The following is a 27,253-nucleotide window of genomic DNA, read 5'->3' on the forward strand; positions in this document are numbered from 1 at the left end:
GACTCCGTATAGACAAACCCACAGGATGTCCGGGCCGATCTCCAAACCCAACCCTCCAAAGGTGTTTGAACCCACTCACTGGTTCCAGCCCAGGACAAAGGAATATCCCCCTGGGGCGCGAAATAGGGTAGCGATATGCATGCACTTGCTCATATACTCAGAACACCATCCACTCCCTCTGCTATAATCCGTTCCCGCATCCTTTGCCACTCCAGCCAAGCGACACCCTGAAGAAGACAGTCTGCCAGGTCATCAAGCTTGCCGATATCGACTTGGTCCTGACCGTTTGTCGCAGTAGTGGGGTTGGTGTTAGAGTCATCCCCTTTCCGCTTACGCTTAACAGATTTCGTCGGCTTGAGTCCAGTGGATGATATCAAGGCGTCCTCTGAAGCTCCAACCACTTCAGATCCTTTCCGTCCCTTTCTCCATTTTCTCAGGAATGCCTCCGCCATTCTATTTGCCTGACTATTTGCTTCAATCCCAACTTTAGCAAGCTTTTCACTCCCGTCGTCTGTAGGAGAAGAAATCCATCTTCCGACTAGATCAACTTTTGCCTTCTTCCCTTCCTTTGACGTTGGCTTCTTCTTTTTCTCTTTTACCTTCGCCTCCATTTCAGGGTCTGTTTCTATCCAGTACCTTGCCACCCTTTGTGGTTCAACGCCCTGCACCATTATATTCAGATCGGCATTCTTGGATTCTCGTTTCAACGTATGTAGTACGGCATAAAGCATGCCCTCGAAGACGCCAACGCGAATAGTCCATTCTTGAACTGCACTTCCCCCTCCTGTGCGAAAGCGCTGCCGTTCTATGAGAACATGAGTCGGTCGGAAAGTGTCAATGAGAGAAGTGATAAGTGTATATGCATGAGAGGCGTATATATCGGGAGCAAAAGATTCTTTTTCTGCGGTGGATATTGTGTCCACTTCCTCGACTTCTGGCCTGACTTCCGATGACCCCCGATGCTTACATTCCGCCTTACTGTTTCTATGGTTCCCGCTCAGCAACGGTAATGGTGCGAGCATATCAATTTTGGAAGTAGAATGGTTCGGAAATTCTGATATAACCAGGCGATTCCACGCATCAAGGATTGGAGAATGTAAAGACGTAAATGAACGACCATCCTTCTCTTTATTTCTCTCGGGATAAGCAAGTAAATGTGCATATGCTAAATTCCTGATTCCCATATCGATGCTCAGGATGCTCAGCGTCCCATCGTGGACGTCTCGCTTGTCATTCTGTACTCTACCTGTGGTATTCAAAAGCGCATGAGCAGGTGAAGAGAGGGCTTTCGTTATACGCTCGATCAAGGCCAGTTTTGTCCCGGAGGACGATACCCCAGTTAAAAACGCAATTCGTTGGAGCTGAGTGGCTTTAAGTGAACCGAGCCATTTGAGGGACGATTGAGCCGGCGAGGGGACCCGCATCCTTTTCCAGCTGTGGAGTATTGGCGTGCAAATGTGCTAATGAACATCTGATCAGAAAGTTCAAGCTTTTTGCAATGAAGCCCATAGAATAGACTAGAAAATGCTCAAAGGGTATACTATAACAACAGAAACAAGTTGCAGTACGGGAATTCTCCTTCAAACATAGCAAGCACAAAACAGAAAAACAGCTGGAACAGGAGAAATCCTTGAAACACAAAGCAAACATCAAAAATTCAACACGTACTGGCCATATTGGCATGCGCTAACACTGAAAAATTCTACAATCCCTGTTGGTCTGGAGAGATGCTTGTTTGTGAACAACCTTTGATGTTTGCACACGTATTCACGTGACAAGACCGCTGAGCGAGATTCACGCATAAAGACAATTACTACGGACTACTGTGTCAAGGCCTTTTTACTTGTAGAAGACTACCGGAAACTAGCTGGACACTGGTTGAATATTTTGGGTAGAGCAGGAAGGCATGATAACTATACAACTAACCCGCTAAGCATTGGAAAAATTGGGAAGCAAAATACTGAAAGAGGTTCTCATTCTGGGTAATTTTTGGGAAACACACTGTCCTGCATAAGCGAAAAAAAAGAGGGGGGGGAAATGGAAATATAAACTATTTAAAAGGGAAGAATGAAAATTTTGTCATATGAAATCTATATTGAATGACAAGGTGAACTTCAGAGGCAAACTAAGGGCCTATTACCATTTAACTGGCATCCCATTCACCGGCAGGTGCAAAGGCACGTGTTTTCTGGCGATGATACCCTGATATCTTCCATTCACAATACGCGGGTCTGAGGCAGATCGCGGAAATATAAAATCGGCCCCCATATATGCCAATGCAGCACGCAGATATGGGCGAGCCTCTTCCCTATACTATCGATGTCTTTTGGTTGCAATTGCAAGCTGTCGTCTGGCTGTGATGGGTGCTGATCTTCGCACATTTCCAGGGGAGACATATCCACGTACCGCTCTGCCGCTGCTAACGTTGCCTCCTCCAATCGTTGTTGAACAACCATCTGAAAGTGTTTAAACTGCTGAGAACGAGGGTCGAAACATGACTCAAGCATCCGTTCAACGAATAGCAGGACATGTTCATCTGGTACGACGGAAGTTTTAATACCTTTGCTATTGGCTTCAAGATTTGAAATTATCCGAGCAATTTCAAGAGCGATGGGGCTAACATTGTCGCACCATTTTTGTTCATCGAAAATAGCGGGATCTTGATGCCCGGAGCATTCGATGATGGACCAGATATGGGACCGTAGACTAACATAGGTTTCTCGAGTTCGCGCAACGTGGCGCATATGGCTTGTGGCCACAAGATCGAAGACGTAAGTGCAGAGTTCAAATCCGATAAGATCCTGGATGTCAGATCTCAACGTCCAAAGTCGATCGGTATGGAACTCGAAAGTTGCCGGGAGCCCTCCCGGAGGGTTAAATGGTATCAAAAATTGGGACAATCCTCGGTAGACCGTTACAACATTATCGAACTCGGTCCAGTGCCGCGTCCATCGCCGACGCGAGGCTTGCTCATCCTTCAGAACAGCGTGGAACCATTTCTTCGCTCCCTCTGTGTGAATTGTATTCTCAGAGATTCTCCGTTGGAAGTAAGTTTGGAGGAATCGAACAGTATCATTAATCAAGAACAATCTGAATGTCCGGATCTGATGATTGGCAACGTCCTGCACAGAGCAGCGATGTCAGCATATTCATGGGGAATCGTATGGTATGGCAGGTACATAAGTAAGACTGGTATCACTAACCAACTTCATACACTCAAAAACTGAAAACATAAGCGTCAATCCCTGCACAGTTTTACACACGTCTTGCAATTCGAGCCCTTCTTGGACTTGGTTGACCATTTTATTCGCTAGCTCATCTCTCATCGGAGCGCAGTGCGCCTTCACTAGCTTCGAGAGCCACTGCATTAAGCCGACTAAATCCAAGACACCCTTTTCAATTTGTTGTAAAATAAACGGCACATCCAGACTTTCCGTGATGATTTGATGATCGCGTTCAGGAACAAGGCTCCAAAGCACATCTTTCAAAGTTTCAAGAAACCGAGGTAGTCTGGGCTCAAAGTAGGCCTGCAGTTCGCCTGCTTGATACCCACTATTGCTGGATTGGCCACTAAGACTTCTCGCATGATACATGTAGATCGAGATTTCGATAGCAATAGCCTCCCAGTAAAGCTTAGCCAGACGACCCTTTTCTTCACCCTTTTTGCCTTCCACCGGGTGGAAATATAAATCACGATCGAAATTCACGTCAACGCGCAGGTTAACGTTCCTCATGATGCGGTCCAGGTCCAATTCACTCAGAGTCTGTTTCGTAATCGGAGGTAGATGATCGGCCGATCGCAGTACCTGTAGACTTCTTGAGTCTAATGGCATATGGGCGGGAATGGAAACCGCCATGGCCGTTGCTCTAGGGAGGGCGGGTATAGAGGAAGAACAAGAAGAGAGTTCGTAATTGTATTGCATTGGGATGTCACTCTGCAATGTTCCATCTCCTTCAGGCAAATGGCGTTTGTGTGCCGATGATGCAGCCGTCGGGCAACCCCCCGAGTCCCGTTTGGGAACTATCCCAAGGTTATTGCCAGACAGCCAATCTCCATGGTCAGTATCTTCACCCTCATTCTCACCAGCTCTCCTTGCCGACTCTGGCTTTTGTTTGAGGTCCATCAAAAAAAAAAAAAAAAAAAAAAAAAAACTAGAATGATAAGGCTGTTCCAGAAAGATAAAAAAAAAAGAATATGAAAACAACCCCCACAGTGTACTTGAAGTCTTGATAAACAAAGTTATCACAGCGCAAAGTTCTGTTTGAGAAGCGAAAGGTATCTTACTTCAAGTGATGTGCCCAACTCACACCACCTTGGGAATATTCAAAGCCAGTTCTAACACCCTTGTCCTTGCTGGTTTGAAGAAACCGCAGAGTACAAATAGGAATTCTAGAAATACGCAGAAATGTGGTAAAAAGTCACCTTCAAAGGAAGGAGGTCTTTGTTGGGTGGAGAAGTGGTGGGTAGGTGGTGTGCTGGATGAGGACGTATGAGACGTACCCAAATGACAAACAACTTGTGAATACACACAAGTTCAACTGCAAAAGGAAAGAGATGGAAATAGAGACAGTATTTTTGCAAAGAAAAGCACACAGATCTGCTTTTATTGAGGCATTCTTTTCAACATCATTTTCTTCAAGGGTTTTCACTCTGTTTCTTAGAATCTTCCGACTCTGTTCACACAGGCAAGCGGACTGCAGCATTTAAAGAGGCGGGATGGATGACGAAAAAATTTCTCATTGGCTTTTCTTCCCTGCGGGGGGAACCAACCAATTGGAAGTGTCATCTAACCAGAGTCAAGTAAATGCTGATGTTTTCATCGAAAAGTGAGGCGACCGAAGATTAGTTAGCTAGGGTGCAAGCAACTCTAGAGGACTTGGCAGACCATCAACGAACAGATTCTCTTGGAGTTATCAAGCTTTTCAATCCCTTTCAGCAGAAGCAATTGGAGAATGCACCAACTACGATTTGGTGTTGTGGCCATTCGATATTGGTAGTCATTTTTGCTTTTTTTCGGCACTGTATCAATTTTGACGCCCAAAGTTTGGATATTCAAGGCAAGATGACTTGGGTTATGATAAGCATAGCGACCAGGTAATTGCACCGTGTGTGAAACAGCAACTTCGGAGGTCATAAAAGGCAGGTCAAGGACCAGATTCCCGGAATATCATGGTAATACCGTGAAGGACGCCATTAGCCGTAACTTTCCCAAATATGGAGGATAAGTCAGCAGGTATATTTCATTGAGACAAGATTGAACATGCGACGGGAAAAGCGGTCAGTTTCGGTTTCTCAGCATGTATGTGCCCGTGGAAATGGTATTCTTTCGGGAAAACAAAGCCGGATATGAAAATTGTATTTAAGTGAAAAGTATCGCGATGCAGCACATATTTGCTGAAATCATGACCTCGAATGATAAAGCCTAGAGGGATCCGACTTGGGCCAAAGCACTCGCCTCTGGCACTTAATGGGGAAGAATGTTATCATCACATTTTGCGGTGTGACGCTTCCTGCTAGCTTAAATGGCATGTTTTTGTCCATAAATTTGGGGGGGGGGGGGGGGGGGGGGGGGGGGGGGAGGGAAGAGAGAGAAAAGTCCGTGTAGCTGCTCAGTGAGTTTCTCGATGGGATGGAGCTGCGTCGACCCGGAAGTGCTGAGCCCGTCATGCTGTACTCTGTACTAGCTTTGTGTTACTGATTCTGTCTCTTCAAAATAGTGAAATGATCAAGAACCGTAGTATGCTGTGAGACCAGGTGGGTTGAACAGGGAATTCATCTCTGCGCAAAATTGGATGGGCGAGAGGGAGTTGTCAACAACCTTTCGATCAACTATTCATGCTTGTGTTGTGGTTATGCCGATGAAATTGAAACTGCGAAACACGAAGCGCAACGTCAGTGCCATTCTCCCTTGTATACCGGAAAAACGGCCCGCTGTCGCTGCTTTTACCATCATCACGACATTGCATTTCCGAGATGGTTTCAGATATATAATGCAGGGCTTGTTCGAGGCGAGCAGAGTAAACGACAACAAGGCAAGAAATAGGGAATAATCGGGGACAATTGCAGGCTTAGATCCATGTGATCTAAAAGCCGATCCTGGAAGACTGCAGGAAGCTGGTTTTCCAGAGCCACCTATCATGGTTTGGCAGTTCCTGGGGCTGCAGGGTGCACACCGCAAGAGATCGCGGGGGAGGTAGAAGTTAGTTAATAACAGCATTATGGCGCTCAGTCCTGTGGAAAGCTGAAAAGGCGGTGGTGGCGTGTCGAGCTTCCTCATACCGGGATAGCCACAGCACTCATCACCTCGCTCTCGACCGTCGATCTGACTCGATGACCAAAGCAGATCGTTCTTCCGGATGGACTCACCGTCCGTCTGGAACGCGACGTTCATTGAGGTGGCCCAAACACCCGCCATTCCAAAAACGGGAATCTAGGGCCAGTGGCATAGGGCTGTGTTGTCGCGTGACTAATTGGATTAGTCAGCTCCATTCGCCGTTGTCCATTGGCTGGTCGCGTGCCGTCTCCCAGGCGTCGAGGATTATTCCAAGCTGTGAGACGGCGAAGAATAAGCAGCGACGGGGCTCGGTTGGCAGTTCTATTCTTTGACGCTGGCGCCTCTGTTTGCTTGACTGACTGCAGCTTCAAAACAACTTCCCGAGTCATCCGTTGGGAGCGAATTAATTTCCGACAGCTTTGAAGGCGGTATTGGGCTCGGCACACCCATACTCCGTGTAGTATGTGGACAAGCGAGATATCGTGGCCCCAACATTTCGCAAGGATGGTTACACTCGAGTGTTTGCAAATATGGGGCTCATTTTCACATTTCTCGGCGACGACAGAGATGTGCCCGTCATACAACGTTAAGCTTCATTTCTTCCGGCCCGACTTTCCTCTGCACGATGCAAATGTGACTAGCTTTCTCCCATAACTTTCAGGTTTTGCGTTAGTGAGATTTTTTCAGACTTTCTCAATATCTGCTTTTGAAAATCTTTCACGGCCACTGTGGCAAGCCGGGTGGCCGCTTGCAAACCAGGTGACGTTGTTTTGGAACATGTGGTTTTTGCTTGCCGTGCCGCATATGCAGAGCTGCAGTGCTGCTTGGAAATGCCCTATGACACGGAAGATATGTCCATATGGAGCTTAGAGCTTTTGGTACAGCCCTGCTACTCGGGATCCACCTCTCCGAAGATCCTTAGAGACATCGCCCTATCTTCGATATCCCCTTGATTGGCACACCTGTCCTTGGGTGTTCCGCATTTCATATGCCATGTTGCCTGGCTAAATATTCAGGCAGTCTAAAGGGCCACTTTTCGGGGCTTATAACTCTTCTAGTACTAAGCATATAAACATCTTAAGGACTTAGCTAGGCCGCAAACTTTCGTAAATTTCGTCCTAAAGATGGCCGTCAGAGGAGTCGTACACATTCTGTCTCGATATGCAGGTCAATGCGCCGTGAAAATGTTGCGAACGACCGACAACAAATCATTTATAGGAAAAGCGTGCAGATCTCTTGCCCAAGTGACCATGCTGCATAATCCATGCATAATCGTCTTGCTTTCGAGAATTTTCCACTGTGTCTACGGTTGTTTTCTTCCAGCCTCTCTTCTTTCTTCCTTTTTTCTCGCCTGGAGAAGCATTCTCATCGCAAGACCATAAGCATTCACCAGCGGAACGGGGACCCGTAAATTAGGCCTCGACGACATAGCCAATCCGCAGTTGTTTTTGGCGCTCTAACTCTTCCCATTTTCTTGCAGAACACGAGGTTCAGATCTCTCGTTAGTACCTAAATCTCTATTGATACCTTCTTTGGGATATCAAACGTTTATTCTGTGATATTCGCGCCGCGTGGCTCTAACTACTTTGCATTGTATTCAATGAATTAGGGGTTGGTAGGGAAATGTCTGCTTTCATATCATTTCTTGCGGCGACATTCCCTGGCATTTTCAGGCCATTATAAGGCTACCCCTTTTTTTCCTTTTTCTTTCCTTTTATTTTTTTTCTTTTATTTTTGGTTGGTGATACATTTAGGGACTGAGACGTCTGTTTTACCAAAATGCGGTTCAAGTCGCGTTTCGTCATTACTCTCGCGGTGATTATGGCCGTGAAGGGAGAGCCATCTCCGTTACCTTTGAGTGTCGATTGGGGTGCAACGGCAGCCCCTGTTCCCACTAGCAACGGAAAATCCAGCCTCCCTGGTGGGAAAGAAACGATATCCCCGATTGATGCCTCTAAATATGCAGTCAAGTCGCTCCCAGATGCCCAGCCAATTCCTCGGAGCTGGGCTGGTCGCATGAGTGTGCCTGGAGCAGCACCAGGGAATGAGATGTTCTTTTGGCTTTTTGAACCTGAAGATAAGGCCTACAATGATAATTTACTCAGTGAGTTTTGACCAGTGATTCTGCGAACCTGCACGAACAGCCTGTTAACAACACTTGCTTGATAGTCTGGCTGAATGGAGGTCCTGGTTGTTCATCAATGATTGGAGCCTTTGCAGAGAATGGTCCCCTCATGTTTCTGAAGAATATGAGCAAGCTGGAGCGAAATCCTTATTCCTGGACCAAATTAGGCCATGTTTTGTACATTGACCAGCCCGTTGGGACGGGTTTGTCTCTCTCAAGTGATCCTACCCCAGCCACAAATAACGAATGCGTTACCGAGCTCTTTTACAGATGGATAAAACAATTTTACGAAGTGTTTCCGCATTTGCTCAGGAAACGAACACACTTAATGGGAGAATCCTACGCTGGCATATATATCCCATATTTTGCCGACCGAATTCTCAAGCATAAAGACCAGTTGTCGATCAACCTATCATCAGTAGTTATTGGGAATGGGGCAATTGGGAACAATATAGCAATGTCGGACGTTGCCGCTGGGGCGTACCTGAAAGAGAAAGCCAGGGATCTCGAGCTTCCGGGGGACATTTTGGGCGCGTTCTCTCAGGCTGATCACATTTGCGGTTTTGACTCGATCCTGAAGAAGGCAGCGCAGTACCCTTCCCAGGGCCACTTTTACCTCCCAAGCTGCCTAACCAATCCGTCTGGCTTTACAACAGACGAAAACTGCAACATGAAGCCCAAGGACTCTAGAGCAGTCCTCTCATCTATCTTGAATTCCACATGTTATGGGCAATGTGCCACTTATTCCACAGCACAAAACTATATCGAAACCGCCAGGGAAACAAAATGCTTCAGCAGGTATAACATCAAATATAATTGCAACACTCCAAACCCTTTAGTGCCATTAACCGAATATCTCAACCGTGCTGATGTCCAAGCCGCGCTCAATGTCCTTCCGTCCAAGTCAGGAACTTCCCACCGCTTTGAAACTTGCAACCAAACCATCATTGATTCCCTTTTATCCCCGTCTATCCAACCCACGCCGCCCACCGAATCCATCCTCCCTTCCATCCTCGCTACCTACAAAATCCCTATTCATATCTACCAGGGCCAACTCGACACGGTTATCAACCACATCGCTGTTGAACTCGTCTTGCAAAACATGACCTGGAACGGAAAGCAAGGATTACAATCCCGGCCAAGTATCCCATTTGGCACGTATTTCAATATTAACAAGGGAGAATCCAAAGTAACATTGAACGGTTCAGAAGCAGGGGTGTGGGCGTATGAGAGAGGTTTGAGCTATCATCTCTTCAGAGAGGCGGGACACGGCGTGCCGAGAGACCAGCCAGAAGAGATGTGGCATTATGTTAAGAATGTGGTTGTTGGAAGATGGAGTGGAGGCTTTCGAGAATGAAGAGAGATTAGGAGGAATTTGGCGTTTGTTATCTCCTATTACCTCTTATAGACGGTTGGGACGGGTTGCATTAAGTTAGGGTTCTAAGGAGGTGAACGGGATTCATCATTGTAAAGGGCTTTTCTCAGGGAGTAACGCGGTCCATTTCCTCTCCTCAGGCGGCGCAATTCGAAGATCTGTATATCAAAAAAAGAAAAAGGCCTAGCTACGTCTTGCTGTTTGATATCACATCCGAGCTGGTCACATTGGCCTTTGGCATCTTCACTATGATACGAATAGTAGTTGCAGACGCTCGACTTATGAGCCAGAGCTTTTGGGAATACAGGCGTGTGGTGGGCCAGATCAAAGGCATGGACTGTTCTGTAGCCGGGTATGAAACATGCTGGAAGACATTGCATTTGAGAGAATACTATCTATCCAAATACCAAAAATCAATATCATATGCCTCTATTGGAGTTCGCCGAGTACAACCAATCATCCCAGAAGTGGGTGTTACGAAAGCGACATCAATAGCTCGCAAGCACGCAAGACAAACATTTCTCCCTCAAAAAATGTACGCATTGAACCGTAACATTAAAAAGCTAAGAACGCCCGCTTCTCCCGATTCATGGTTCCCCAGCATGCCATAAAGAACCAACTACGTAAGCAAAGTGGTAAGAGATTTCTCACAAGCACGCTTTAATAACACCAGAAATAGGAAAGTTCATCATAGGCCAGATCATAAAATATTTGAATCTTAGCCCGGAATGCAATTTGAGAATTAAGCAGTAGATAGATCAAGGATGATACTGGAGCCGTATAAATCATCACTGAAAAAAAAAAAAAAAAAAAAAAAATTGGCTAAATCGGGAGGCCGAGGACGGGAAGAGTTTGCACCGTAAAAGTAGGTCCGACAATAGTAATGTAGAAGCTTATAGATTGTGAAAAGCGACTAAAGAAGCGGGCGGTTGCGTTTTGTATCTAGCGTCCACTTAGGATGAATCTAGGTAGTCCGTCATCGACGAACAAAGAGAGGTACCGGTCCGGACATCGATAGCAGCGAATCCGCCCTCTCATATAAGTTGCCCGCAAAGAACCGATCACTACATGCGCTGACCGGGGCGGATGGCACCGTGGCTTGGGCTGCAGGGCCTAAAGCGGCACTCAATGGTGTGGCTGGCATCGCGCTAGACTGGGGCGATGATCCCGTCGTCAAAGAAAGAGATCCCGTGGTCCCTGAGCCCATTGTCGAACTAGAATATGTTTGCATATGATGAGGGTGCATGGATGGTGGGAGAACTGTCGATGGATTGGATGTATTCAAGTCCGCAAGATAGGACCAGGGTGAGGAGTCTATTAGCCTGCCCGCCTCCCTGCTGGCTTTCTGGACAGGTCGGAGAATGGCGACTATGTCTGGTGGAAGCAGCCGGAGATTTTTGGCTTCTCGCATGTCGATCACCAGTTCAACAAACGACTGTAAGAAAGTTTTGCATAGTTGCCAAAATTCACGCTGGTTTCTCATCCCACCCCCGGGCTCCTTTAGTTTCATGGTTGATAACCGTATTTGAAGTGCTTCGGCGACATCGATACAGGTACGACAACGGGAAATGAGTTTATTTAACAGTGAATGAATTGGTTGCGGGGCTTTCGTTGACTCGGCTAGTTCTAAGCACTGTAAAAATTGATGGGACGCGACAGGAACGGCTTGCAGTACAGCTCGGTAGGCAGCAGTAAGCTGGACGAATATCTTTTCAAAAATTCTTTCTTCTTCGTACTCGTCTAGCCCTGTATTCGGGTTGATACGGCTAATTGTTGACGTGGGAAGGGTGCCAAATGATTCGCCAGACCGAGGAGTATTGGCCAGAGATGAGGGTCCCGAGGAAGTCAAGAGAGTGTTGGACCTGCTGCTTGAGCGGCTTCGAGTTCCCATGCTCGTGGTTGAAAGCCAAGGCTGACTCGTAAGACCTGGGAAGCCGTTTGCATTAGGATTGGATGGATTAGAGAGAATAGGAACGGGGTTCTGTTGTTGAATCGCCGTCTCGCTTCTAAGCCGTCTAAGAGGTTGGAGCCGCTCACGAGTTGGGGGAGTGACTGCTCGATCGCAAGTATTGATAGGAGGAACTTTCCTGGCCGTATCCGAAATCCCCTGTTTCATCAGGCCCGTTTGTCGTTTGCCTTTAAAGTTGATTCCAAGGTTGACGTAAACGTTGCGGAGTTCGGCTATACTCCCGTATATCATGAGTATCAATGATCTTACGTACTTTGGATCAACAAGAGATATTATCTTGGCAATATTATGGCGGAACTGCGTAGCAACATGTATGTACGCATTGATGCATGTATCGCATTCATGTTTGACGGCCTCCGATAGCCGCTTCATCGTATCGACATCCTGTAAATTAGCCCCTTCAGCAACCTCAAGCGCTTCGTTGAGCTGCTCTATGTGAGTGGATGCGTTGTAGAACACAATTTCGAGACTAGTCCTCCTGCACTCCTCGGTCCTGATCACGTTGATTAGAGCCGATATATGAGGGTGAACTTGATAAAGTGAGTAAAGAAGGGTTTTGGCGGCTTCCATGATGGGGACCTTTGTTTTTCTTTCGATTTTGTATTCTGGCAAACTTGACATACGCCGAACAAAGCCTTCGCGCAACCGCCTTCGGTCTTTGGGGCTACCTGGGCTAGAGCAGTTGCTGCTATTTGAGTTCGTGCTATGTTGGTTTCGAAGCAAAGAGCCATGGCTTAAGCCACGTAAGTGGCTATTGCGATACGGCCGGACTTCGTCTAGTGTACCTAGGTCATTCATTCGACTCACCATGCCCAGGCGTCTGTTTTGCAAAGAGCCTGGGCCCTGAATGACTCCTTCGCTATTACTTCGGTTCCGTTCACTGACTGAAGGGAATCTGAATCGACTCATACTGCTATTCCCAAAACTACTCTGACCAGATGCCATTCGATGGTGGGAGCGAATAGGGATGGGAGGAGGTCGCGAGTACGATGGTGATTTCGAATCCTGCGATGACTCCGTGCCATTAGAACGGGGAATGACCGGGAATCTGTTTCCTCTCTTTGGTGGTTTCGGTGTTTCCATTGCGCTATCACTACAAAGGGCCGTTAATGATGGGCCAACTGATAGCTAGAAGGGAAACCCACCTTATATCCGTTATGCTGTCGATATCAAGGAGAGCAGGCTGTCTGCTTTTCAAATATTTTTTGAGCTCTGCCGTTAATGCGCTTTCCTTTTCGTTATCAGTCATCTCGGTAGTCGTTATATCTGCTTCTTTCATGTCTATAATCCGCTTCAGGGGGTATCTCAGCGAGTTCCCAGACACCTTTAACACTTGGAGTTTATTCATATCGGATAATTCGCTCGGGAGGTCTTCTAGGAGGTTTTGCATGACTGAAAGGACTCGTAAAGACGTAAGATTTCGTATTTCTTCAGGGATTTTTGTGATCTTATTCCGGCTCACGTCAAGAATTTCGAGAAAGGAGAGGTTATAGACCTAGTTTAAATCAGAGAAATCGGCTATAGAACATCAAAAAATGTTACATACCCCTTTTGGAAATTCCGTAAAGTTGTTTGCTCTAATATTGAGATACCGGAGATGGATGCATTCTTGAAATCGACAAGGGATCTGGTCGATATAGTTGTTCGACAATGACAGCCTGTCCAACAGGAGTGAGCAGTGAATCACATATAAGGTCCGAAACCAAATTCGGCTCACCTTGCAACTTCGTCCTTTATGATATCCACTATTTCATCGGGGACCCAGCCGATATTCTTGTGCCCAAGATCAATTGTTAATTTAGGCCGCACCACATCTCCCACTGCTTCGCTACCAGCCAAGGACCGCTTGGTCTCTTGGAGCCCATTTTCAACAGCGTTTTTGGTAAGCTGTAAGGTCTCTTCTCGCGAGAGCAGCTTAGAGGGAGGAGGCCGGTTGATTCGTGCGGGCGCGGTATCGTCTCGGGCAGGAGGCCCGTGGTTGGACACAGATCCACCAGTGTAGGCTTGCTGTTCCTTTGCTTCTTCAGGATTGTCACTTCGACCTGGCCGAGGGCCCCATGTTGTGTCGTCGGTGCGGCTCATGTTGGTCGGGGGCGAATGAAAGAGCGCAGTTGGCCAGCAAGGGAGGTTTCACAAAGGTAGGCTTATCTAGACGGAATATATGTTCCCTTTAATGATTTTCGATAGCCGCAAAATGCCTGGAGGGTCTGCGTAGGATCGTGGAAAGCGACATAATAGGTAATGTAGGTGAATTGGATTATTCGACGTTCGACGAAAGAGTGACTTAATGCGGGACAAGAATGCTTCAAGGGAGTCTGTTCCAAAGCCAGTCACCTCATTCATCAGGATCTTGACCAGTAAAAGCGATGCAATGAGCCTGTGTTATCGCCCGATTCCCAAGCGGACTGAGCATCCAATGGCTGCAAGCGGGTGTAGCGTGTTACCCTAGCTGAGCCATTCAAGGATAGGAAAGCTGCTCAAGGACCCAACAAAATCGCCATGGCTCTAGCAAGCATGCCATCAATCTGTCGGCTTTGGAATTTGCAGCCTCTGCGATTTACCGATGGGCTCTGCAACTCAAACCGGGCCCAATTCCCGCATATGATCGACGGATCTCGCGATGGTGCTCTGTGGCGGGCCAACTTGAAACACCAGTGGGTCACGTGATGAATACTGTCTTCCAAGTGATGGAGAGGTGAGGAGAGATGAGGGTAGATGGGGAGATGCGGGGAGCGAGGACGGGTTGGAAGTGTCGAAGAGCAACGGAATGCAATGTTCCTGAAGCGAGAAGCCTGGCCAAAAGGACAGGACCCCCAGGCGCGTATAGATACAGATGTGTCTCAAAAAGTATTGTGATATAAAGCTAATGTGCTACAGAGTACGGAGTATATTGTACATACAAAGGTGGTGTGACTTGTGTATAAGTTTATAAGCAGAATGATCGCAGGCCCTTTTCGCCTAACATCACCCTGTGCGTATCTCCGCGGGCTGTGCGGACTCGGAGGTAGATTCGGCCACTTCAAGCTCGGGTAGTATGGCTGGGTCCGATTCTTCCTTCGCGCCACCTGTTGCGCCGGCGAACGCAGCCAAACGTTGTGATGCCTGCTCCGCTTCTTTCTCTGCCCAGATTTTCCATCTATCATACTCTTGGTTTTCTAACTCCATGCCGACCTGCATCATATCTGGGCCAAAGTAGGCACCTGTGGCTCTAGCCTCTTCTTGTGCAACTCTTCGTTCAATATCTTCTTGCAACCGAAGCTGATAGAACTCTCGGCGGGCTATATCGTAAGCTTCTCCCTTGGTGATATCTGGGACGTTGTTGAGAAGGTATAACTGGCGTTGAACGACACTGCGAGCGCAACCGGTTAGTTCTCTTTCTCTTTAGTTGAATATCTAAGGCCTTTATTGCAAGCAAGAGGCACCCACCTTTCGCCATCCAGGCGCTTTCCTCGTTGTTGTAATCTTGACCAGTCATATCTGGCATGGTCGTTTCCATTCGTCTCAAGCACTACTCTCGGTCGAGCAAGCTCCCACGGATGGTCCTGGAAGAACTGTTTTCGTAGCTCATCTTCTTCGTAGCGTATTTGCATGGGCTGGAACATACGACTGGCTTTCTTTGTTTTGATGCGACGAATTTCTCTCTCTTCGATGACGGTTTGCGGTCTGGATTTTCCTGGTAATGTTTTTACTCTTTGCTGGACGAGCGCATGTTGCTGTGGGAGGTTGCGCACGAGAACCGTGGCCGGAGGGATTTCGGAGACAATGTCAACCCAGCATGGCGTTTGCGAGACCTTTCCGCTTGATTTCTGTGCAAGGGCGTTTTGTCTGACGCGGAGAGCGCCCAAGTTGAATTTTCCCATTTTGTTCCCTCGCTTCGCTCCAAAACTCCGGGGACGGCGAGAGACGACGGGTTCGACGGAAGACGAAGCTATCAGCCCTAATATAGCCAGTCTCAAGAGGGCCCTGAATCTGACGTTAATTGTGAGGATATCATCAATTGTGAGTTGGAAATGGCCGGTTGCTCGAGCTGAAAAGTCGAAAAATGTCTTCGCGGATGTCCGCGTCGAGCAAGCCAGCCAATCAAATCAACGGAATGCGATCGCCGCCCAAATTTTATTTTGTGACGGGCGTCCAGCAATGCCGACATTGAACAACTCCGGACGGCCAGTCCTCAGTTGATGGACGATTACTTCTGTGCCTTGTAGGAACAGGTAAATCTTTTCTTTCTCTTTCTTCTTCTTCTTTTTTTAAACTTTGAAATCTCCTGATCTCGAATACGATACGATTCCCCGTGCTGCAACCAAAAGCTCCCTTCTACGAGTTGCAGTATAGATGGCACGATGTTATCCGATTCATGTCTTTCATTAATTGCTTGGAAAGGCACAAACAACTCGGCTCTAAGACCTCTTGCAACATATTCATCAGTTCCAAGTCAATGGGACACATGCGTTCCCATTCAAACCAGCTTTCCGGCACGCGACTGTTGCGCAAACGGCCCAGGCTTTGTGTCCTCTCCCTCGCTGATATTTTCATCAGTTCCCTTGTTATAGCAGGATATTGCAAGAAGCATTCCCCTTCTACTCGACGATTTTTCTCGGATTCGTCCAATCCTCTTTCCGCCGCAAAAGCCGCCCATGTGCTGGTATCGTCCGAATCGACAGATGGCCGAGGACCGCCGACCACCCCTGCTCAGAGAGTATACCTTGAGCCACGTCCCGTCCCCGGACTGAACAGCTCTGAGGCATCCATATATCGATCTCTCAAATCGGAGTTACCGCCCGACGCACCTCTAAATCCGAAGGCGTATTTGGCTGCAAAGCGAACCCCCCATCCCAACTACAGGCAATTATTCGATTTTTTCCACAGAACCCTTGGCTATGAGGAGGGAACAAAAGGCTTGATGGTTGCTCTGTCCAATCCGAATTCAGACATGCGTGTTTTTGGAAGTCAAATGTCGGATGGTGTTGAAGATGACCTGGAAACCCCAGGGGTTAAACGCCTCATCTCCCTTTTGGGGAAAGATTCGGTCTCAAACAGGACGCTTTTCCGCGCATACCGACGCCTTCCGTCACCAAGAATATCCTGCCTTTCTTACTGGAGTCGCAAGATCCTACTCCACCGATTTGCGAACCCTCCCCGGCGGCACCCCCATGACTCCATGCGTTATCTTTCTATCATCGAAGACATGTGTGAAGCATCTCTCCCCTTAACCCCCTCTCTTTGGACAGCCGCGATTGCTCTAGCAGGCAAGAGCTCGGACAAGGTATCAAGGACTTCTTTTCGATCCGCGCTTGGTGTTTGGCGACGCATGGAATATGAAGGCAAGGTGGCAAGCAACAGCCTTGTTTTTAACATGCTCTTTGATCTTGCCATAAAAGCTGGCCAGTACAAGGTTGCGGATAAAATCATTTTAGAGATGCGGCAACGAGGTATTGATTTCTCGCGGTTTGGCAGGGTGGCACAGATCTTTTACTCTGGGGTACAGGGAGACGCTGCGGCAGTCCGGCAGGCATATCATGACTTTGTCAACGCGGGAGAGCTCGTCGATACAGCCGTCCTTAACTGTGTTATGGCATCCTTGATTCGCACGGGACACTTGGGACTTGCCGAGCAAATGTACGATAATATGAAGAGTCTCCACAACAAGATCGTTAGGGACCAACGCGAATCCGGGCTGCCATTGTCTCACTTACCATCGAATGATTATATGTCCTATCGGAAAGCAAGCAAGTATATCGGCCGCATTCTCAGTATGGCGGCTTTTTTGCATGACAAGCTACCAAAGCATCACCGAGCGCTGCAGGGGGCACTCCCCTTAGCGCCTGACGGGAAGACATTTCATATATTCCTGTCTTATCATGCATTCATATCCGGCGATCTTGAACGTTTCCTCAGTTTATTACAGGACATGGAAAATACATTCGATTCTCCCCCACAAGGGATGGTCTATTTATTTTTGTTCGAGGGATTCGCAAAACACGGAAACAAAAGGAAGTCAGACTGGACTCTTGAGCGATTGAGGCGAGCGTGGACTTCATTTTTACGTGATATGAACGAATCGGAACAGCGAGATCTGACTCGGGTCCAACAAAGAATTTCCAAGCTGGTATGGGAGACACGACTAAATCAACGCTATCGTGAATCTGAAGACACTTCCGATGAACCTAATCTGCGGCGAATAACTACACACAATGGCGAGAATGATCTGAAGGCCTCTGATGACATCATGGGCACCGGCGTCTTCAATCCATACTCCAAGAGCGAGGCTCTGGAGGCCAATGGCTATGATGATGACTATGACGATGAAGAGGACGAGTACTATTACGAACACGGCGTTTTCCTTGGTCGAAGAATTGTTATTGCTTGCCTCCGAGCACACTCTGTTTGCGGTGGACCCAAGGCGGTGCTTGGTGTCTGGGACCAGATCAAGCCTCTGTGGCGCCCAGAGGCTCAGAGATTGAAGGATATTGTCGCTGTAAACAAAGTCCTGTACGAACTTTTGCCTGATAAACGTCCCTAAGATCTGACGATATTCCGAGAGCACAGTTGGGTTTGCCCTATCTTGTAAATATTATGATGGACAAAATTTGTTATACAGAGTAACCTTTAAAGAACAGTAATGGTGAAAAGATGCATTCGAAATTGCAAATCAAGAGAGCATAATTGACCTTCGAGCAGAAACGCAGCCAGTTACGCTTAACATGCTTGATGTTATCACTACAAACTCGAACCGAGTTGCCTTTGATAACTTCGATTCCAGCGAGAAAACGGCAGAATCACATGACCGTGACGTCGCGACCCTCTTCCAAACCTTGGAACGCGCAGCGAGAGCGGCCGCATGCTTGATGCGAACGGCCCCCAAGACGACCGGGCTTCCAACCAAAGCGAGATATCCTGGGATAACAGATAGCGAAAGCTCCGTATTTAATATGGCGACGGGATGACACGCCAGCATATTGATATTGATTTCACCCTGCGACGTGTCTTTGGAAAGAATTCATTCCGGTAACTTTTTCCCGGCACTTCCTCTCAATCAGATACTATTTATGAAGCAGCCCCAATTCTAATATGCTATCGCACCAGCCCTCTTCAACGAGAAGTTATCCAAGCTGTGATTGAAGGCCATGATGTTTTTCTCCAGGCTGCGACGTCCTTCGGTAAAAGCCTGTGCTATCAATTGCCCGCTGTTGTGTGCCATGGAAGTGCGTGGGGATCTTCTCGATCTGTTTCCCGGACATGTGGACTAATAAAGCCGCCGGAGAATAGTCACGATCGTGGTCTCACCGCTTCTATCGCTGATGGTAGGCTTGCTCCTTACAATATCCTTGGTGAAATGATGTAACGGCGTTTGATCTATTGCGCGATACTGACTAACTCTTCGCGCAGGTTGACCAAGTCTCCGCCCTCGAAGCAAATGGGATCCCGGTCGCAACAATCAACTCAACAACCTCTCACTCTAAGCGTAAAGCTATTATCGCAGACATTCTCTCTGGCCATCCTCACATTCGCCTTCTCTACGTAACCCCGGAATACTGTCAAACGGAGGCATTTCGAAAACATGTCAAGCAGGTGCATTCCCAAGGAGAGCTGAATCGGATCGCGATCGATGAGGCACACTGCGTCAGTGAATGGGGCCATGATTTTCGCCCAGCATACAAGGAGCTTTCTTGGTTTCGACGAGAGCTACAGAATCCAACCGTTCCAATAACAGCACTCACAGCCACTGCAACGAGGCGGGTTCGCACCGATATCATTTCTTTGCTTGGGCTGGACTCGACCACCTTAAGAAGATTTGGCACCTCTTCTGCGCGTCCAAACATTCACTACTGTGTGAGATTCATCCCTGAGCAGTCGCACACGTCCGCAGGTCCTGAGATGGCTCAAATGCATGATCTTTTAGCCTGGCTTAAGGGAATGCATGAGCGTCGAGTCGCCAGACTAACCGAACAAAACGAGGATTCCGATAACCTGCCTCATAAAAAGCAACCACTTCTCCCTCCAATCTCTGGAATTATATATGTCCCTCTACGAGCTATCTCCAGTGACCTGGCTGAGAAACTCTCCGCGTCTATCAGCCCGAAAATTAAAGCAGTCGCTTATCATGCAGGCCTACCAGCTAGCGATCGCGCCAGCATACAAACTGTATGGGCAGCTCCGTTTAAAAATCCTTCAAAAGGTGCCGACCCATCTGAGCACCCAGCTTTCTACATCGTGGTTGCGACCAACGCTTTTGGGATGGGTATCGATAACCCACATGTCCGATTTGTCGTTCACTGGACCCCGCCACGTAGTTTCGAGGGATTCGTCCAAGAATCTGGCCGCGCGGGACGAGACGGTCGTGCGGCATTATCTATAGTATACTATAACCCGGAAGCACGAGAACGTGTCATCGAGCGTATCCTCCGCGATTGTAACGCCAGTATGCTCGATGCTAAAATGATCGAAGCAGGCGTGCTAGTGATGGGGCCGCCCAATGCGGATCAAAAGCGCGCGTATGAAGCGCTTAGTGACGATATGAAGACTAAATTTCGAAACCGACATGCCCTGCTCGAGAGTTTTGAAAAGGTGATACGCTACTGCGAAGAGACAGACCGCTGCAGGCACGAGATTATCAAGGAATTCTCAGAAGACCTAGAACTTGAACTCTCGGAAAGATCAAGATCTGAACCTCAAGGGGATCACTCGATAGACATCCCTACTAACACCACACGTCCTATTTGTGACTATGCTTGCGACTTCTGCAAGGAGGGCCCCAAGTCTTTGCGAAAGAGAAGTTCGATTATTCTTTACGGCCTACACAGCCGACAAATCCAATTAGGCAACGCACTCAGCATGCGAGAGCATGCATATGAGGAAGGAATCCCACTATCTTGGTTTCATATCCTTTTGGCTGGCCGTTTTTTATGTGAAGGGTGTTCGTGAAATATGAGCCGTATGATTCCCTATGGTTTCACGATGCACTTGGACTAGTTGGATATAGCGCAGGAACCGGAGAGCAGGGATATTTTGTTCTTTAGGCAAGCTTATCGTAGAGAAATGCGTGAAATACGATGTCTAGATACAGTACGTCGTCATACGTGTGATAGAGATCGTAATTGACCCGGCAATATTCAATTAGCAGCCTAATTCAGAAAGGGGGACAACAAGAATATTGTACAGTGGCACACAAGTAAACTCAATCTCCATATCTCAGTCCCTACTTCAAGTGCGTTTCCATGGCTTTATCACACTTAACGCCAAGGCGATTGCTCATTTTGAGACAGATTAAAAAAAATACATTTAGCCCCCGGCATTTAATATAGCTTAGAGCGCAGTCTATAAGCCTGGTGGAGGGGGAACCTAGAAAAATGTTAGTTTAGGGACTAGCTTCAGCAAAGGAGAAAAGGCCGATTGCACCCACAGCATTGTATCCGCCCGAAGAAGGGGGCGGAGGCGGGGGCGGGGTGCTCGAAGACGGCGGGGGAGGCGGCGGAGGAGCTTCAGAGGCAGGCGGAGGAGGCGGCGGGGATGCAGAAGTACTCTGGGCTTGTTGTTGTGCGGCTGCCTGCTGTTGATAATATTGATAGTAGGCGACATAATTCTGGTACCCTCCATACGCCGCATATGGGTCAGAACCGCCGTAATATTGCGCATATTGAGCGCTGTAATCCGCCGAGCTTGCGGCTCCTGGACCTTGCGTTGTTCCTGGTGCGCTTGTTGTTGGTGGGCTCAGGGCAGGTGTCTGAGGAGAACCTTGATTATTATAGCCTCCGCTATAACCGATTCCGTAATGGTGGCGGTCACGTTGGCCATATCCGCCCCCGTATCCTCGGTGTGGTGGAGGTTGCTCTTTAAATCGTTCGTACTGCTCCTTAACATTTGCTAGGAGGTCCTCGCAAAGTTCCTTTGCCTTCTGCACCTCATTGGGATCTGGGCCTCTGTAATCCTGTCAGCTGAATGTATGTTCACTCCTCATTCGGGGGAGGGGAATCCGTACAGAACGTGAAGATACATGGGTTCATCACTCTCCTGATTGGTACCGTGCTCTTTAAATCCGGACCCGCGCCCTTTGATTTGTACCCGGCATCCTGTTTCTTGCTGGATATGCTTAACATATTGCCCGCCCTGGCCTACGACTTGTGCGCGAAGATTGAACCCCGGGAGAGGCTCAAGTCCAATAGGTATGCGTTCCTCGGGCCATTTACGCTATGGAAAGTGTGAGTAATTGACACAAATAATGCAGTAGTCTATTTGGCAACTTACGCGACCGAATTCATCCCGTTCAACTGGTTCCCGGTCCCTGCGCTGAAACCTTCGCTGGTCAACAAGGTTCGGTAACTCCTGTTTCATGAGCTCGTCGATCTTCTCGATGGCCTTCTCTAATCCTTCTTTCGTTGTGCTCGTTACATGCAAATATAGCGGTGGATTCTATCAAGTGACCGGGTTATTAACCCCGCTGCTACGCGTAACATGCGAAAATCTGGAATTCAAAGTACTTACCGATGGAGTAGCCATGCTTTTATCCGGGAGATAGCTTCCCCTGGTAGTGACATCTTTAAACCTGATGAGCAATCTGTTCTCAAACATATAAAGAAGAATTGACAATATGATATATGGAGGAGTGCCGTACCGGCGCCAGTCTCTTCTTTGATCTATATGTCACGCAGTGGAGGTCAGCAGATGCCAAACAGCGGGTGTCAGAAGCTAGGCAAAAATTGGGTAAGCCTTCAACCGCCAGCCATCACAAACAAAGGAAAACTTGTTCTTTCGATGAGCGACACCTATGTGCATCGCAGCCTCGGTAGTAGGGGCCTGGGAATATCAGCGGGAATGATAAGAGATATTTACCATTCTCTGCGTCGCGCCTTTTGTCAGTGTATACCGGTTTCGAAGATCGTTCACTTCAATATCTTTGATGTAATCTCCATCGGAGATATAAATCTCACCATTGAGATTCGGAAACTGCTGCGTCGTCGAGGAGGGCGATTTCACGGCGGGGCTGGCAGTCTGCTGGTTTCTGTGAGCGAAGGGGGAAGACACCTGCAAGCAGAAATGCAGTCTTTACAACTTACTGCGCGGACGGTCGGAGTGCTAGGTTGCTGGACCCCTCGGGCTTCTAGCTGTGCCTTGATCTTTGCCGCAGCAGCCGCTGTTTTAATGCCATGTTAGCGGGAATAGGCTTCTAGATCTCGGAGTTAAGCAAAAACTTGCCTGCAGCAGCAGCAGGGTCAAGCGGAGTGCTTGATTTCCTCTTGTCATCCTTGGTCGGGCTCTGGGGTTCTCGACTCAAAGGGCTTCGTTCACGCGCGGATTCAGATTGACGTGCAGAGGGAGAGCGTGAGCGCCGATCAAAACGGGACCGTCGGGGCTCGGATTCTGTCTGGTCAAAGCGGGATCGCTTCGTGCGCCGCTCACTATCCGCCATATCGGATCAACTATGGCCACACGTAAACTCCGAAGGAGGCCAACAGTAAAAGTAAGAGAACTGCGATGCGGCTCGTTCATTGAGCAACTTCACGCTGCCTTAAGAGACAAATTTGCGCAATGATCTCAGTGATTAGTCATCAAACAGAGAAGGTCTCGGGATTCGGATATTCATTTTATCCAGGCTGGTCAGGCGCTAGCGCGAAAGTGGAAAGGCGCCGTGTTGTTCCATCCAGCCACCCTTCCATCCAGCCTTTGCGCCACAGCCACCACAGACGCGACGAGGCTGGCCGATTTCGGCGTCAGGTGACTCATGCTGCAAGCCCCAACTGCACCTGCAGGGATTTCCCCATATATCCCAGACTCATCGCGAGCTCTCCGTTCAGAGCAGCGAGCACTTGTGAGGTGTGGCGGGCATCTCTGTCTCTCTTTCGTTGCTTTCAGGCGATTTGACAGCTAGCCCGTCTGTCCATAATATCTGCCTTGCATCTATCTTTACTCGGAGTTTAGTTATTTCTCTTCTGCCGATCTTTCGGAGCAGCTCTCTCAAAATCGCCGGTCCCTCCTCAGCGGAGGAGAAGCCGTGATAACACCCCCGACAATGGCTTTCTGGCCAGGTTCTGCCATGAGGGCAGCCCGTACCTCCGTTGTGCGATGTTCCTACGGTATTGAAAATAGCCATGCGGCTCCTGTCGCTCGCCAGTTAGCAAATCGATGCCAGGTCCGCCCATCATCGAGCTCGACTTCAGCGCTCGCCTACAAGGCACTCCATCGTCGGTCTCCACTTCCGCTCCCGGTTGCTGAAAATTCACCAACCTGGTCTGCTCCGGCGGCCGTCTCGTCTATTCTTTATGAGACTCCCGTTCCATCCACAAAGCCCCCGAAGCGACATGTGCTCAATTGTTTGGTGCAGAACGAGCCCGGTGTGCTCTCTCGGATATCTGGCATTCTTGCCGCTCGTGGCTTCAACATTGACAGTTTGGTTGTGTGCAATACAGAGGTGGAAGATCTATCTCGCATGACTATCGTTTTGCGCGGTCTGGATGGCGTCGTCGAGCAAGCCCGGCGCCAATTAGATGATCTCGTGCCTGTCTGGGCTGTTTTGGACTATACTGAAGCCGCTTTGGTCCAACGGGAACTCCTTCTGGCCAAAGTTAGCATCTTAGGCCCCGAATTTTTCGAAGAACTCTTGCAGCACCACAGGGAAATGACATCAACCGAAGGAGCTATGCCACTAGAATCCGAGAGTGCCTCCAATGCGGAGGGCTCAGCGGATAAAGATGCTCAGAGGCGTGAAGTGGAAAAAGTTAATGGCAATCTCTCAAGGGCCGCAGACTACCACCCCAATAGCCTTGCTGCCAGTGAAGCATTGAGACACAAACACGAACATCTCGAAGCAATCACGCATTTGACTCACCAGTTTGGAGGAAAGGTCTTGGATATCAGCAGTAACAACTGCATTGTTGAACTGTATGGTTTCACTATCTTGTTAATTTCCGTGCGTTTCACCCAGCATCTGGCTAACATACAAGCCGCTCTTAGCTCTGCAAAACCTTTCCGCATCGATTCGTTCTTGAAACTTATTGCTCCATTTGGCATCCTCGAGTCCACCCGCACAGGTCTCATGGCCCTGCCACGTTCTCCAATCGGCCCAACGGCAGAGGAGATGGAGAAGGAGGCAGCCGAGGTTGTTGACGCCAGCACTCTTCCCCCAGGCTAATGTGCAACTTCTGTAACCTACTAGCTCTCCCAATTATTATGCTCTTTGCCAGTGATTGTGGGTTACTTATATCTCCCTTGGTGTATTTTCATCTACATTGTCAGGATAAATAAGTGTATGAAAACACTCTCTTTTGCAGGTGGAGTAGCAGTTGAAAGCATGTTTGGACCAGCGAAATAACTATGTTGTTCAATGCTGATTAATTATCTAAAATATTCTTACTCGCAAGAGGAAATTCAAGCAGAAATTCAAACTACATTGTTGAAATCGGTTTGCTCTATGAGTCTGCATGTTTCAATGCCAAGTATTTGCCAGCGAGATTTTAGGTGCTTCCTGCCCTACAACCAGTTCCTGGGGCAGCTCTAATTATTTGAGTATTGGGAATTTCATTCTATTTTGTCTGTCAAAATGGTTCTGCTCACACAATCCGAAAGGAATGAACTGAAGGTTGAAATCTCATTCTCGACAACAATGGGAGTCATAACTCATAAGTCATCACGTTGAAAAATGGAAGAATAGGGCCTAAGTCAAAAATACAATATGAAAAGCTCAGTCGTCACTAAAGAAATTCGTCTGTCGTTAGATCAACATATCGTACTCTGCATGCTCACACAATCACACCCCTAATCCCGGCTTCGGTTGGCATTCGAGACATCTCCCTTTTACACCGTGGGAACGTAATTTAGAATCTCGAGTATCCTTTTTGCGGGAAGTCGTCATCACTGTCAGGTACTAACGACGAGTACAGTCTCTGCAAATGCCACAGTACATCTCACTCGTGATGTCCTCGACCTTCCTCGTGCACGAACAGTCCTGGCAGTAGACGGTTTCCACCGATCCACACTGATAATAAATAATGCGCTGGCACATTGTTCCCCGGAAGGTGCTGTCCTTTCCAATGGTAATGAGGCTTTGGCTCGGTCGATACTTTGTAGTGTAAGCCTGCGTTTAAAGTCTTGAGCTTCTTGGAGACAAAGAAGCCAGAGTCCGAGTTCTAGCTTTCCGACAGGGGATTTGCGTTAACCGGTAACGAAGCGGACACAGCAGGCCAAAAAAAGTATAACGCTTGCTAGAGTACTATTCACTCTGCGTTCTTATCGACTTTGCACTCCCAGCAAACAGCACTATCTTAGAGAGTGGACGTTCTTGAATGTACGTGTCGGAATTTGAGATCGCAAAGTGGGCCTAAGGCAGAATTTTCGCCAGATCTCAGGAAGCAGTCTGTTAAAGATATCAGCCATCATAGAAGCAATGAGGGCTGAATACGGGCCAACACACCGCTCAGACAGGCCGATAGTTGGTCATTCAGCTGCAAGATCAAAAAGGTAAGCCGCGCAAATCATTACCTTCTCGTCGGGGAAGGGTTCAGAGAAAAAATTGGGTATGAGCACTCGAGCCCAGACACTTAAACATGAAATGGATATTGTATCGTAGAAGCACCCTCAAAGCTCTATCAGTCTGAACCTGCAGACCGTCACAGGTAAGGAGGGAATAATCACAAAGGCAGGCGCTAAAATATATTCATGAAATGTACTGAGCAGCAGGAACAGGATGGCAGGCCACGCGCTTTTATACACCTCACGGATGTAAAGAGAGGCTAAAAATGGACGACAAGAAGCGCACACGCTCGTGACACTCGCCCGCTTCCCTCGAGTAACATTGATAATTCTTTCGGGCAGATCTTGCTGATGAGTTAGGCATCAGTGCCGTTAAGGTTGCGTTTCACCAAATTTAGCTTCCCCGCACGCAGAGATACCAAATAGCTAAAAGAAGAAACGAAGGAACAGAAGAAGGAACGGACACCCAATGGCTTCATCTTCAAGGACCGGGATGATCATATCGGATACTCAGGACAATTCAGGAGGGGCAGCGAGGGGAGTGATGCCGAGTATGTGTGGACAAGGAATATATGGTCCGGGTATTAGTCAAACACGAGATTTGACGTTTGGTATGATCTCATCGATCTCATACTTAGATACGCAGGGATTGACAAACCGTTGATCGCGGCGCTATTAAGGGTGTGGGTGTGGTGATAGGGTTTCTCTGCGCTAACTCCTGTGAGCATGGGCGTACATGGGGCGAAGCTGAGGGAACGATAGCATCGTGTCCGTTACCGTCGGATTGAGTGTGGTGCTGAATCATTGACAAAGCTTAGAGCCGGGGAAGGTGAGGTCATAAGAAGGAACCGATTTCCGTGTGCTATGACCTCTAAGTCGATATTCGCTCGGTTATAACATCCGACATGGCGAGGCGGAGAAGAGAGGGGGAAGAGCGCAAAGGCTTCCCACAATGGCCCCCTCCCAACAGAGATACGAATGCACTGAAACTAGAGCTGTACTTGGGCAGATGACTATCGTAGATGTGTTTGCTCACCGCATCTACGCCC

At 48.2% G+C, this 27,253-nt stretch overlaps 9 protein-coding genes across 9 annotated transcripts; 4 read left to right on the plus strand and 5 right to left on the minus strand.

Annotated features, from left to right (window-relative positions):
- Window positions 1–149: 149 nt before the first annotated feature.
- D8B26_003504 (uncharacterized protein) lies at window positions 150–1,424 on the minus strand (the record flags this gene model as incomplete). Its single annotated transcript, XM_003068257.2, has 1 exon — window positions 150–1,424. One exon carries the CDS (start codon window positions 1,422–1,424, stop codon window positions 150–152), a length of 1,275 nt encoding a protein of 424 aa, XP_003068303.2.
- Window positions 1,425–1,866: 442 nt separating this feature from the next.
- On the minus strand, window positions 1,867–4,109 carry D8B26_003505 (uncharacterized protein). Its single transcript, XM_003068256.2, has 2 exons — window positions 3,204–4,109; window positions 1,867–3,122 (listed from the first exon to the last, which is right to left on the minus strand). The coding sequence occupies exons 1-2, from the start codon at window positions 3,921–3,923 to the stop codon at window positions 2,217–2,219; spliced, it is 1,626 nt and encodes a 541-aa protein (XP_003068302.2). The 5' UTR covers window positions 3,924–4,109; the 3' UTR covers window positions 1,867–2,216.
- Window positions 4,110–8,054: 3,945 nt separating this feature from the next.
- On the plus strand, window positions 8,055–9,935 carry D8B26_003506 (uncharacterized protein; the record flags this gene model as incomplete). Its single annotated transcript, XM_003068255.2, has 2 exons — window positions 8,055–8,379; window positions 8,445–9,935. 2 exons carry the CDS (start codon window positions 8,055–8,057, stop codon window positions 9,755–9,757), a joined length of 1,638 nt encoding a protein of 545 aa, XP_003068301.2. The 3' UTR covers window positions 9,758–9,935.
- An 816-nt stretch (window positions 9,936–10,751) lies between these two features.
- Window positions 10,752–13,826, minus strand: SOG2 (RAM signalling pathway protein domain-containing protein; the record flags this gene model as incomplete). The annotated part of the gene is made up of 4 exons (XM_003068254.2): window positions 10,752–12,837; window positions 12,890–13,239; window positions 13,291–13,402; window positions 13,462–13,826. 4 exons carry the CDS (start codon window positions 13,824–13,826, stop codon window positions 10,752–10,754), a joined length of 2,913 nt encoding a protein of 970 aa, XP_003068300.2.
- Window positions 13,827–14,612: 786 nt separating this feature from the next.
- RSM25 (mitochondrial 37S ribosomal protein mS23) lies at window positions 14,613–15,725 on the minus strand. Its single transcript, XM_003068253.2, has 2 exons — window positions 15,171–15,725; window positions 14,613–15,093 (listed from the first exon to the last, which is right to left on the minus strand). Exons 1-2 carry the CDS (start codon window positions 15,602–15,604, stop codon window positions 14,709–14,711), a joined length of 819 nt encoding a protein of 272 aa, XP_003068299.1. The 5' UTR covers window positions 15,605–15,725; the 3' UTR covers window positions 14,613–14,708.
- Window positions 15,726–16,111: 386 nt separating this feature from the next.
- Window positions 16,112–18,327, plus strand: D8B26_003509 (uncharacterized protein). Its single transcript, XM_003068252.2, has one exon. It carries the CDS (start codon window positions 16,180–16,182, stop codon window positions 18,262–18,264), a length of 2,085 nt encoding a protein of 694 aa, XP_003068298.2. The 5' UTR covers window positions 16,112–16,179; the 3' UTR covers window positions 18,265–18,327.
- A 499-nt stretch (window positions 18,328–18,826) lies between these two features.
- On the plus strand, window positions 18,827–21,083 carry D8B26_008420 (uncharacterized protein). The gene is made up of 2 exons (XM_066125866.1): window positions 18,827–19,045; window positions 19,131–21,083. The coding sequence occupies exons 1-2, from the start codon at window positions 19,043–19,045 to the stop codon at window positions 20,664–20,666; spliced, it is 1,539 nt and encodes a 512-aa protein (XP_065980244.1). The 5' UTR covers window positions 18,827–19,042; the 3' UTR covers window positions 20,667–21,083.
- On the minus strand, window positions 19,975–23,179 carry D8B26_003510 (uncharacterized protein). Its single transcript, XM_003068250.2, has 9 exons — window positions 22,935–23,179; window positions 22,796–22,872; window positions 22,572–22,730; window positions 22,354–22,375; window positions 22,224–22,276; window positions 21,987–22,151; window positions 21,721–21,929; window positions 21,145–21,661; window positions 19,975–21,083 (listed from the first exon to the last, which is right to left on the minus strand). Exons 1-9 carry the CDS (start codon window positions 23,146–23,148, stop codon window positions 21,060–21,062), a joined length of 1,440 nt encoding a protein of 479 aa, XP_003068296.1. The 5' UTR covers window positions 23,149–23,179; the 3' UTR covers window positions 19,975–21,059.
- A 334-nt stretch (window positions 23,180–23,513) lies between these two features.
- D8B26_003511 (uncharacterized protein) lies at window positions 23,514–25,127 on the plus strand. The gene is made up of 2 exons (XM_003068249.2): window positions 23,514–24,617; window positions 24,690–25,127. The coding sequence occupies exons 1-2, from the start codon at window positions 23,749–23,751 to the stop codon at window positions 24,865–24,867; spliced, it is 1,047 nt and encodes a 348-aa protein (XP_003068295.1). The 5' UTR covers window positions 23,514–23,748; the 3' UTR covers window positions 24,868–25,127.
- The last annotated feature ends 2,126 nt before the right edge of the window (window positions 25,128–27,253 follow it).

Source organism: Coccidioides posadasii, chromosome 2 (assembly GCF_018416015.2).
Source record: "Coccidioides posadasii str. Silveira chromosome 2, complete sequence".
NCBI lineage: Eukaryota > Fungi > Ascomycota > Eurotiomycetes > Onygenales > Onygenaceae > Coccidioides > Coccidioides posadasii.